The sequence below is a fragment of the Convolutriloba macropyga genome, chromosome 3 (genome assembly GCF_964194025.1).
Source record: "Convolutriloba macropyga chromosome 3, txConMacr16.3, whole genome shotgun sequence".
NCBI classification, from domain to species: Eukaryota; Metazoa; Xenacoelomorpha; order Acoela; family Convolutidae; genus Convolutriloba; species Convolutriloba macropyga.
The window spans coordinates 65,336,926-65,349,026 of record NC_134470.1 but is presented as its reverse complement, the minus strand read 5'-3'; the positions used below and the strand labels follow the sequence as shown (position 1 = coordinate 65,349,026).

Sequence of the window (12,101 nt, the reverse complement as noted above, 5' to 3'; positions counted from 1 at the left end):
GGCCCTCAGCTGTTTTTAGTAGTCTTTATGTTGCGTAAGATATTCAAGTGGCAGGTAATGTCTAAATTTAAGCTGAGAAGGTCCTTTTTGATTTTTTTCCCTAAAAATTGTTCTGTTTTTCCCGTTTTTTGTCCGTTTTTTTTTTTTTGAGATTTTTCTTACACAGGACTTTTATTGACATTTTCTTAAGCTCCTAATAGTTCGTTCCTCCTAATAGAAGTGCTCCTCATAACTATCTTTTAGGTTATAAAAGTTGGTAATGCAAACTTAATAACAAAAACTAGTAATTTTTGGAAGTTTGAGTTTTTTTCAAAATGTTTGTCATTTCTTTTCAGTTTTTCTATCTCTGTGAGACAATGAGTCCTTTTAGGGCACTGGCTAGTTTTCAGTGGTAATAGAATAATTTAAAAATTGTTAAAATTACGATTTTTAGCAATTTTAATTAGATTTGCGATTTTCAAATTTTTTCGCACAAATTAGAAACTTTCAATAATTTTTACGATTTTTATTTTTTGAAGTTTTTGTGGCATTTCTTCAGTTTTTCAATCTCTGGTGACCAATAAACCCCTTTCAAGGCTTGTGCGTGGCTAAATATGTTTATTTAAAATGATCAAATTTGGTCTTCAGTGTAAAGGCTTCGAAAGTTTTAGCAATAATTCAATTTTTCTTTACTTTGTTTGGTTATTTTCCCCGAAATTTTCTCGACTCTTTTTGGCTGGCTTTGTTCATTTGAACTGCTCATAACAAATTGCGCTTTTACGCTTTTGATGCATGTCCTTGGATTGTATTTCAGGACTTCCCCTGCTATGTTTTTTTAGTTCGCTTTACCTTTTGATCACGTTTTTAGTTTTACATAAGTAACAATTTTCACGTGTGAATCGTGACTTACCTGGTCGAAAATGATGGAAACGTCCAATTTTTTTAGTTTTTTGTTTTCCTGATAGCCCCCACCAACCTCTCAACGGCCATTGTTTAGGCACTCTCCTTTTGCAATGCAAAGATTTTATTAAATTGGTGTGCTTTCTTTAAGATGTTCCCAGCTCAGCGGGCATTCAGTTTCAATAGAGGCCCTTAGCTGTTTTTAGTAGTTTTTATGGTTCTTAAGATACTGAAGTTGCCGGTAATGTCTAACTTTAAGCTTTGAAGGTCACTTCTGACTTTTTTTTACCTAAAAAATAGTTTTTCCTTTTTTGACCGTTTTTGTGATTTTTCTTACACAAGATTTTTATTGACATTTGCTTAAGCTCTTGACAGTTTTTTGCAAGCCAGAACTGCTCTTCTTAATTTTCTTTTAGGGTATAAAAGTTGGTAATGCAAAATTAATAACAAAAACAGGTAATTTTTGGAAGTTTAAGTGTTTTTCAGTGTTTGTCATTTCTTTTCAGTTTTTCAGCTTTCTGAGCCAATGAGTCTTTTTAGGACAATGGATAGTTTTCATTCTTATTGGAAGAGTTTTAAACCTGTTAAAATCACGAATTTTAGCCTTTTTTAAAATTAATTTTGCTATTTTCTCAAGTTCTTTCGCACAATTTAGAAACCTTCAATAAATTTTACGATTTTTATTTATTGAAGTATTGGTCATATTGACTCAAATTTTTTATCTCTGTTGGCCAATAAACTGTTTTCAAGGCTTGTGCGAGGTTCAATATGTTGATTTACATAGATCAAATTTGGCCGTCACGGTAAGGGCTTCGAGTTTTAGCAATGACTCCATTTTTCTTTACTTTTGATTATTTTTTTCGATGTTTTTGAGACTATTTTTGTCTGGCTTTGTTCGATTGAACTGCTGGTCACATATAGCAGTTCTACACTTCTAATTCATTTCCTTGAATTGTTTTTCTGTGCTTTTACTGCTATGTTTTTTTTAGTTCGCTTTACCTTTTTCGTTTAACATAAGTAACAATTTTCACGTGTGAATCTTGACTTACCTGAGTCACTGTTTCCTTTGAATGAATTTGAAACTCTTTCAAGCATTGAATTACTCAAAGTAGTGAGTACGGTCAATGTCAAAAGAGCAAAGTCAGAAGATGGGATAAATCGATGAAGCCCTAAGTCAATAGTTCCTTAGGTTATCAAAGTCCGTTAGAGCGATTGCTAGCCGAAATTGGTATTAAGTTCATTAGCTTTCAGTTTAGAAGCTGAATTAAGTAAGTTTTAAATTTAACTAAAACGGGAAATCGAATTAGAACACTTTTCGAAACCTAGGAACAATGTCAATTTCTATTTCTTTTTTTTGCTGTTTCAATCCCGATATGCTAGAAGCTTGTACATATTTTTGCCGGCTTAATAATGAGCGTTTTTGATGCCCCCAGGAATTGCGTGATGTTCCGATTGCTAACTGATTGCAGAGACTAAATAGTTCTAAAGTATGAGAATTCATTTAATTTCTGTTTTTTCGTCCATGACATGAGTTTTGCTGTTCGTATAAATTTTTGGATAGTTTTCAAGTGAAAGGCTTGTTTTTTTTTTAAAAAAATTCAGAATGCGGTCTGACAGGTGTATGGTCTGAATTGATACCATTTATATCAATTTCCAATGAATGTTTTATGGGACTGGAAAAAAATCCATGATACATGATGCAATTTCCTTGCTTGATTACCTGAACTAGAAAAATTAAATTCGAAAAATGTAAAAGAAATCTCTGCCTCAAACAGTATCCTTTTTGATTCCGACAATTTTTTCAATGTTTTTTTTTGCAATTTCAGCCGTAGTATGAAACTCTGGAAGAATAATTATTGTTTAGAGTTTGTTAATTGTTAAACTTGAGAAAAGGTGTTAAAAAGAGACACTCAAAACAATGCGCTTGTACAATCGTTTTTTGGTCTAATTTTCAGGTCTGAGACCGTTGGTGCGATGGGAAGGGAAAAAACTTGAAGACCGTTTGGGAGAGGTTAACTTTTCTACGGTTAGATTGATAATCAGTACGCGCCAATCCAGCCATTAAGTTGAAAAGATATATTAAGCATTTTTGTCTCATGAAGCTTTATTTTGCATTTATCGCAGCGGCTTTCAAATGAGACAAGATAAAGGTCTCGTAGTGCCTGAAATAATTGCATGTAATGAAAATGAGTTCAGTGTAAAAAAATTGCTGATGATCAATTGTCCACAGTTGTTGATCGAATCTTTCGAAAAGGGAAAGGAAATAGTTCATTGTAAACTACCAAACTGAAAAAATTTGTGGGGTTTGCTAAGTTTCGTCAACGATTTTGAGCTTCTGAAACCGCTTCTGACAAGGTCTGAAAATTTTCATTCTATTGAAGTTGTACAAATCCATATAGAATTAATCTTAAGAAATCTTGCCTTCCTGTAAACTTTAATATTTTGAGTTACAGTTTGCGATCTACAGCTGCTTTCATTTGTTGTTGCTCTGGAGATGGAAACGATATCATCATTTCTATCAAAATTTGTATGAAGGACAGTTGGCGTTAGTTGTCAAGTAGATATACCTGACTTTAGGCCATTTCCCTCCGATCCAAAATCATTTATTTGCATGTTTAACCAACCTCATGAAAGCTAATTATTATGAGGGAAAAAGCTTTATTGATGGCATGAGTTTGTTTAGAGAAGGCTAAAAAATAGTCAAGTATTAAAACATCTACGTTTCTTGCCCTGCTTAGTTGCGCTCTTGCAGTAGCAAAACGTTATTTTTTTACCTTTTGATTCTCTAAATATGTTAGAGCAAAATTCCTACTCCCTATTGCACCTTGTGCCCAGCACTCGAGCGCAAGCTCCATTGTGTCAGGGAACTAAGTTCCTTGAGCGACTAAGAATGATCTTGTAATATATGCAAAGGATTTTTGTATGTTAAAACAATCCTTCTTAATTGTTAACAAAATGTTTACCCTTTGAAGTTCTTAGTGCGATAAAACATAAATTTTAAGCTCCCTCGGTTCATGCGCCCATCACTAGTTAGCAAGCGCCCTCGTTTCGGGACAGTAAGTTCCTCGGGCGACTATAGCTAAGATAGATGTTCTGACATGTACTTAAATTCTCCGTAATTTGTTCTATCTTTGTGGTGTCTATGTTCGTAGAATGTGTTTCATGTGAGTTGATGTCAGCGCGCGATGAGCATCTAAGTTGTTCTGTGACGTGAACGAGTTGTGAAGTATGCCTGTAGAAAGGAGGGTATTCGCCACCCTGGACGATGGCACGCAAGTTGATCAATTCACTCTCACAAGTGAACAACTGCAAGTGTCGCTCATCTCATTTGGAGCCTCAATCACAAACTTCATCATGCTGACCAAGAATAATCTGGATGTTTGCCCCTCCTACCCAACCAGTGATGTCCTAGCCAAAATATCATTTAATTTACATCTCTACATACATGCACCAAAGAACTTCGCCATTTCAGCGTTCTAAAGTTTTCGAAGCAGGTGCGTAAAGCATCCTTCGGAATATTAGGGAAAATGATCAAAAATCTCAAATAGTTGGTACTAGATTTTAAAGGATGTTTCATGCGTGAATTTTATTGGGACACGTCGGCTCAGATATCTCCATGAAGAGCTGTCGAAAATATCCACTTCTGCAAACAATAGTCAATTTTTTGTTGTAGCAATTGTGTTTCAATTTCCATTGAATGGTGTCTCTACCGGAGGAAATTTGCAGTTGTACATTTTAGAGCTTAATTAATTTCTAAAAAAATTTTGTGGATATCATTTGACGTGGCATCATTATTATTCATTACTAGCTGCAAGGCGATAGCGTGGGCTATTATTGGCCTTCTCTTGGTTTTTTATTCCGTCGTTAAGATTTTTCTTACGACCATATGACGTCACAATCGCTTCAAAACTGCTTTATGTTCATTCGTTTATGCAACTTCAACAGAATTGCGTGCGTGACGTCTTTTTTTCACTCTTTGTTCATCCGCGTGATTAAGTTTTTGGTCACACGGGACTTACCTCACTGTCAAAAATGACTTCTTCATTCTTGATGTGACTTTTCTTTACTTTAATTAAGAGATAAAGTAAAGTGAATGTCTGTGACTCTAATTGACGGTTGTTTGAGAGCAGCTATTTGAAGCAGTGGTAAGTTATGCAGATTCTTAATCAAAAATAACTGTTAATGAAATGAAATTTCTTCTTTTGTTTTTTTTTATATTTTTAGACTGCAGATATACGAAGCTATTGCGGCTATTTTTTGGCAATCTGCCAGCTATGTTTGCTGAATACTACTTAACCGATCAATATAGTAAAGATGAAAAAATTGTAAAGGGTATCACCAGACAGCCCCAGTGGGCGTACAAATTTTTAATTAGGACAATCAAAATTCATGCATAGCAAAGAGCTGACGGGGTTCAGTATTTCCCTAATTTGCAGAAACATGGACTGTTTTTTGTTTTAATTGAGTTCTTTACTTTGTCCTTTTCATTAAAGGGTTGAGTTACTTATGATTTCATTACGTTTTTCGATCCAGTTTTTTTGAAGATAAGGATTTTGGCTCAGCTACCAAAAATTGGATTAATCTGTCACTACTATCCGCGAAATCAAATTTTGTCAGAGCGAGGGTAGTAGTGACCTTATGGATTAACTATTGTTGGCAATCGGTAACATTTATCCTTGGTCTTTAGTAATTGATTTGGCTCACCTCAAAATAACTATTTTCCGATATTCGTCAATCAATTTACCCAAAATAAAAGTAGCTAATTGTTTTTTTGTAGTCACTACTTTTCGTGATAAACTTCATTACAACCCACGAATTGAGAGTAACTAACTTTCACCACTTCATATTCACTTCTTTCCGCGTTAATCCGATTTGCAACGTCAACAAAAATGTGATTAAATGTTCGGAAAATCGGGCCCAAATTTAGAAAAAAGCTATTTGCCAAGTAATGCTGTGCTCAATCGTCGTACGTTTTTTTCAAAATCTTTTCCAAGTTTACAGTCTATAACGTTACTGGCTATTTTTGACTTTTTTGTCCTATTTTATACGAAAAAAAGAGGCTCTTTTCTGTTATTGCTCCCCAGCCTTATATAGCCAGTCTATTTGAACCCCCCAAATGTGTATTTTTTGGTCCTTAGAGATCCCTTATGTTAGTCATGATAAAATGCAGGTACCGGTTGACGAATATATAAATTTTTGTTTCCACTTGTCAAAAAAATTAGTGCCATTAAGCTAATTCTGTGAAAGAAAAGCGCAAAAACATTAAAAACACGCATTAATTTTTGTGTGCATACATTATAAGCAAAGTTCCATTACCGTATACGTCTTAATTTCAAAACTTCGCTGCAGAATTAAATTTTAAATGCCGTTTGCATATAATTGTATAGGTAAGTGTATGAAATGCAACCAATATGCTATAACATGTATAAGTGCAAATGGACGTGGGGGGGGCAATAACAGAAAAGAGCCAAAAAAGAAACGTCTCAAATTCGACAAGAAACGCTTCAAATTGTTTCAATAGAATACGCACGATCGCAGTTTTCATCGCACTCTTATGCCTAGGTTCCTGAACAGTAATGAAAAAGTTCGTCTTCTGTCTTCATTTTGGGTAGTTTGTCCGTTTACCAAAGGAATTTTGTTTTTTTTTCAAACTCATGGATGTTTTCCCACGACTGGCTCGGTTGTTTGCAATTGCTGTCTGGACGTTTTTAGTTTTTGAAATGTTTTTGTGCTAGCTATTCAAAATTTGAATTTTAAAAAGCTCCCAGCGCTCGTAAACGTGACAGTTACGGGCGCTCATAAACGTGAAAACGAAGACATTTTTAGTTCTGTTTTGTCATTTTTGCTTCAGAGATTGGTTCGGGGAAAAAATTTTGAAAAGCTGAAATTGTTTTGAGTACAATTTGTTTGGACTACAGAAAACAGAAGAAAATTTGGATGGCAAAACTTGCATCTGTTTTCAACTCCATCAAATTCTTTTACAACTTCAAACCGTTGCTGTTAACTACTCCATTTTCGGCAATATTTGTTCAATTGTTTATCGCGACTATTTTATTCTGATATTTAATAGAAAAAGGTTGGTGAAAATCGAGTAATTGAGAAAAGCCATGAGGATCGAGTGAGCAATTTTTGAACATTTGCTTGAGTTTTTTTGCATTTTTTTTCACAATATTGGTAATTTTTGAGAATCATGCATCTGAATCTCTACTATTTGGATGTTTTTGGGGCTCTATTTTGTCAGATTTTTAACCCTAAAGTGATGGTGATGGTGTTTTTAATTTTTTGATGTTAGAACTCGGGATTCAAATACATTGTGCTGTGTAGTTTTACTGGCTAGCTCAGCTCAGTAATGAAATTGTTCTACTGATGCTGTTGCTGCTTAAATCGCGTCCGGGAGAAGGACCTGTACTAGGAAGTTGATGAAACACTTCGATGTATCATTTTATCAGCCGGTTTCTGTTTCTTATCATGACATGAATGAGCACGCAATAATCTATCAAATGAAAATACAAGTAAGAATAGCTGATAGTTCACCATTTTATAGAGAAATTCATTGCGGTATGGTATAAATAAGAAAGTTATATATACTGTGAAAATGAGGGGACATTACTGCTGTGTTATTTCCTCAGTTGATGGATATTTGGATAACCCTTTCAAAATGGGAGCATCTGTGGGGCGAGTTATCAACAGGTATTAAAAGCACTGTTACTTTCTTATTCACAAGTCATTTGTATTTTCAAGTTTGTTTATGTCACCTTTTGTCAAATAAATGAAACGTTAGACGCAATTTATAAATATACTTAACGGTACTTTGCGTAATTCCTGTCAAAAAATTTTTAGGGGATTTGTCTACTGGCTTTTTTGCTTCTCAAATGCTCTGCTGAATCAAATAATACTATGCTTTTAACTCAAAATAGTAGTTTTTGTTTAATTTTCACTATTTTCTATCGTTGAGCAGGCTGAGAGGAGGGCAGTTCTCGATAGATGGAAAGACATTTGATGTAGACAAGAACTTCAACAACACCCATTGTATACATGGTGGGAGGAAGGATTTTGTGCACTACAACTGGAATGTGGAAGATGAGAGATTAACAGATAACTCAGTGACATTGAGTCACGTGAGCGAAGATGGAGATATGGGGTTCCCGGGCAAGCTGACAGTCTTCGCAACTTTTACATTGCAGGTTGGCTTGACAGCTGAGCTGAATACTGAATAAAATTGCGAAATTACTCACAAATAAATTTTGTTTCCATTATTTTATTCATGCTGGTCTTTTTAACTGGTGTCGAACGAAGTTTTGGGCAATTATTGTAAACGCGTGTGTCGTTTTTTACCAAATTTTTGCTCGACCGTTTTGACTTTTATCACGCACGTTTTTTCTGAACTTTCATTTTTTTTAATTTTGCGTTTTTCGATCTAGACGGAAAGTTTTTCAATCTAAAAAACCGATTCATTGTTTCCAATGACAACGAAGCGGCAGAAAATGACAAGGAAAAGTGAATGCTTATAAATGAGGTAAGAATTTGATGTCCACAACCCAGAATTTGATGTCCACAAACTGATGATTTTTTAATGAACACCACCTTACAATTAGTATCGCGAAAACTGATTTCATGATATTTGTTAAGAGGAAAAAGATTTCAATTAACAGGTAATTCTAAGTTCATTTCCAACATACGAGAAGTCTGAAGTAGAAAATTTAGTGGTTCACATAGATGGCATTTTATAGTTTCAAGGGGAATTTAAACATATCCTACGAAAAAAAACACAAAGAGTAAAAACATTCCATGCTATTAGAAAATCTATTCCACATAAACTATTGAGACTCGTCCAAAATGCCCTGGTATTAAGTCATTTGCACTACTCAGCAGTTATCATTCATGCAATTGAGCAAATTCTTATTGTGCTTAAACAGCTAAGCGTGACACTATGGTCAAAATGTTTTAGACGAAAATTTTAATCTGTACAAGATATTAAATGCAGTAAAAATGTACTCCCCATAAAACCTTTATGCAAACAAAAAATTACAAAACTTTTGGAAAATAAAAAAAAACAGTTACGACCTGCTTTTACACCGTCATATGGACATGCATTGATCACCTGGAATCTTCGAGTCTAACAGAACAAAAAAGTTGTTCAGCAACCTAAAATTTTATACAAAAATGCGACTCTTTTATTAGGTTAGCGGTACTTTATTGGAATTAACTACCTAATGACATTAAAATCGAACAAGACAAAAAATTCCCCAATCAACTTAGAACTTTCTTTTTTTTTACTTGAACCTTGTTTGTGGAAGGTTACTTGCTCAACATGTCGTGACATTAAATTTGAATTAGGTTGAATTCGACTTATTGTTGTTGTGTTGACGTATAGAAACGTATAAATTTAACAGCTCTTTTTGAAAGTTGAGGCCAAAATTGAATTTACGTTATTTTTCTGTTGAGTATTCAAATAAATTTGTAATTAATTTTACTGCCGGATTGATATCAGTTGTTTACTTGTTGATATAGCAGTGACTTCAGTGTTGCTTTTTTAAAATAGATCTTTCACAATTTTAAACACCGCAACTTTAGTGATGCAAGTTTCCTACTAAGATTCAAATTAACTTATCCCCTACGCGTCACGCGCGTGTCCGCATTTTAGTGCGTCCTCGCATCAAAGCCTCATTTTCCAGTTTTTTCCGAAACTCATGCTCCTGTATCTACTCTCCTATACCGCCCATGGAAATACTGAAAAAAGTGAAGCAGCTGTCTCTTAAAATACATTGCACTGCATGATTTGTCTTTACATAAGCTAATCACGTTCTCAGACTTATAATTTCAAGAGAATTTGAGCGAAGAAAGATGTTGCTCGTTTTTTAGTGCAATGAGCTGACTGTCGAATACAATGCAACAACTGATGCGCCCACTCCTGTCAATCTCACCTGCCATTGCTACTTCAACCTAGCTGGACACTCGGCTGGAAAGACAGCATTGATGGAACATACATTTCAGCTTAATGCTGATCATTATCTTTTCGTTGATGATGATTTTCTACCTATTAAACGGGAACCTGCTGATGGGACAGTATTTGACTTACGGTTAGTTTTTTGCATGGACCAAATTTTGCGTTTTTCATCTTCTATATAAATATCCGTCGTCGGCTACTCAAACGGCTGTTATTTTGGCGCTTTTATTTTTACCAAAGGGTTTACATTTTATTGGGGCGCCACGACTCGAAGAGGAGTATTAGTGGCCGGTATTTGTTTGAGTCTATTTGAAAGATATGCCGCTCGTGAAAACAAAATGTTCAGGTCAAATTGGCGAGTAAATTAAAGAGCAGCGAGGAAAGATTGCTTATTTGTTCGTGCCGCACTTTTGAGAGAGCGAGCGACAAGTAGGCGTGGTGTTAAAAATTACTCTAAGCGAAACCAATTGTTTGTTAGGGGCGGCCTTTTCAAAACAAGTTTCTGTTTTAGCGGGTTTTTTCCATACTTAATTGGTTCGATCAGGCTACATAATCGAATTTTTTTAGGTGTTTTTGGACTTTTTGAGCGTTTTGTTATTAGCTAATAATAGTTTGGTAACTAAATCGCTCCTGAGTTTTAACTATTTTAATGGTTTTTACTCCTTCTTTTCATCATTTATAAACGAATTATCAAAATTAATAAAAGATAATTTTTAAAATTTCAAAAATAGGTAATACCCTTTTTTATGTTTTTGTTGATCAGTGCCCAGTTGCTAATAGCAACTCTTTGCAACGTGGGCTGGAGATGTGATCTTTCTCTTAAGTTTTTTTAGCTACGTTTCTGTTAATGTGTTTTTAACGTTATTGTAAAGTCAAGCATAATTGAGGAGAAAATTGTATTCTACAGATCCTGATTGAACCAATGTTCATGTTTCCGTTTTCAGCAAAAAAATGCTTGAAAGCACTTCAGATTTTAAAACAGTTTCTAGCTTTAATACTTATTGGATTTTTTAAGAAAATCTGTTGAGAATCTGGTTCCAATCCTTTTTTGGACAACGGACCAAAAAATGCGATATCAGGATCAATATTCTTCAAAATCAACAGATTTTCAAATTTCTTGTCCGTGAAAATAATCGTAAATAGCTTGAGTTCTTAAGCGTTTTAGGGATTGTTGATTCCAAAAGGTCAGAACACTATTTCTGATTAAATGTTACCATCAAATTGACGTTTTTTAATGTGCCTTTTCTGTCTACCTGCTTGATCAAGTGACTGCACTACGAACAACTAAGCTTTTGTGCCCTAAACGCTTTATTTAGCTAACTTTTAGCTAACTTTATTTTTCAAATTGTTTGCAAATTTTCATTCAATTAGTGTGTTCATAATTATTAGTTTCCATGAATAATAGCCGCCGTGAGCGTCTCAACAACAATTTTTTATGCGAGCTCTTTTTATATTCGATAAAACTTTTGAGCACGTTTTTTGTTTTACCATTTTGACGTTTGACCCCTAACTTACCTTACTTACTTGTTTAACTGCATAGATTTCATTTTTCACTCATTAAGTTACGCAGTGCAGTGAATTCTGTCAATGTCAAAGCAGCAAAATCAAAAGAAACGGGATAAACCGATAAAGCCCGGCCTTTAAGTTATAACGCATTAGGTTATCAAAGTTCATTTTTGCGATTGCGTCCTGACATTAGTGTTAAGATTAATTGCTTTCATTATAGAGGCTGAATCAAGTATAGTTTTAGAATCTGACTGAAACTGCGCACCAAATTAAAACACTATTTGACACTTGGAAAATAATTTTTATCAATTTTTATCTTTTTTCTCTTTCATTCCCGATGTGCATCAAGTGCGTCAATGAGGGCTTTTTCTGGCACTCGATTTGCCGGTAGTTTATTCTCGAAAAGAACAATTAGCGCTTGAAAAACTCTCAACAATGTTAAAGCAATATATATAGTACATTATCTATCACATTTTTGAACTTATAAGTGTTTTTTAGTTTTACACGTTTTATTTTGAAATCTCTGTGCCTGAATATATATATTAGTGGCCTTTAATTTATTTAATTTTGAAAGTTTCTATCAATTTATCTTATTTTTCTGTCTCAACCTGAATCGGCAAACTGTTGGCTATGTTGGAAATAGCGACCGAGAGCTATCGTTCCTGAGCTGTCTAAATTAGGTCTTGAAAAATGACGCTTTATTTAGGAAGCTACATTTAGTTACACACTCAATTTTGCGAGTAGTTGGTTGAGCTCACGATAGCTGTTT

At 34.4% G+C, this 12,101-nt stretch overlaps 1 protein-coding gene across 2 annotated transcripts in view; it reads left to right on the top strand.

The window, feature by feature from the left end:
* Positions 1-4,034: 4,034 nt before the first annotated feature.
* The window catches only part of LOC142336365 (galactose mutarotase-like), a 34,470-nt gene continuing 26,403 nt past the window's right edge, over positions 4,035-12,101 (top strand). For both annotated transcript variants that reach the window (XM_075385143.1, XM_075385144.1), the window contains exons 1-4: positions 4,035-4,279; positions 7,509-7,569; positions 7,838-8,063; positions 9,742-9,959. In XM_075385143.1, coding sequence (XP_075241258.1) covers positions 4,108-4,279; positions 7,509-7,569; positions 7,838-8,063; positions 9,742-9,959 — 677 coding nt within the window. In that variant the 5' untranslated portion in view covers positions 4,035-4,107. The remainder of the gene's footprint in view (positions 4,280-7,508; positions 7,570-7,837; positions 8,064-9,741; positions 9,960-12,101) is intronic.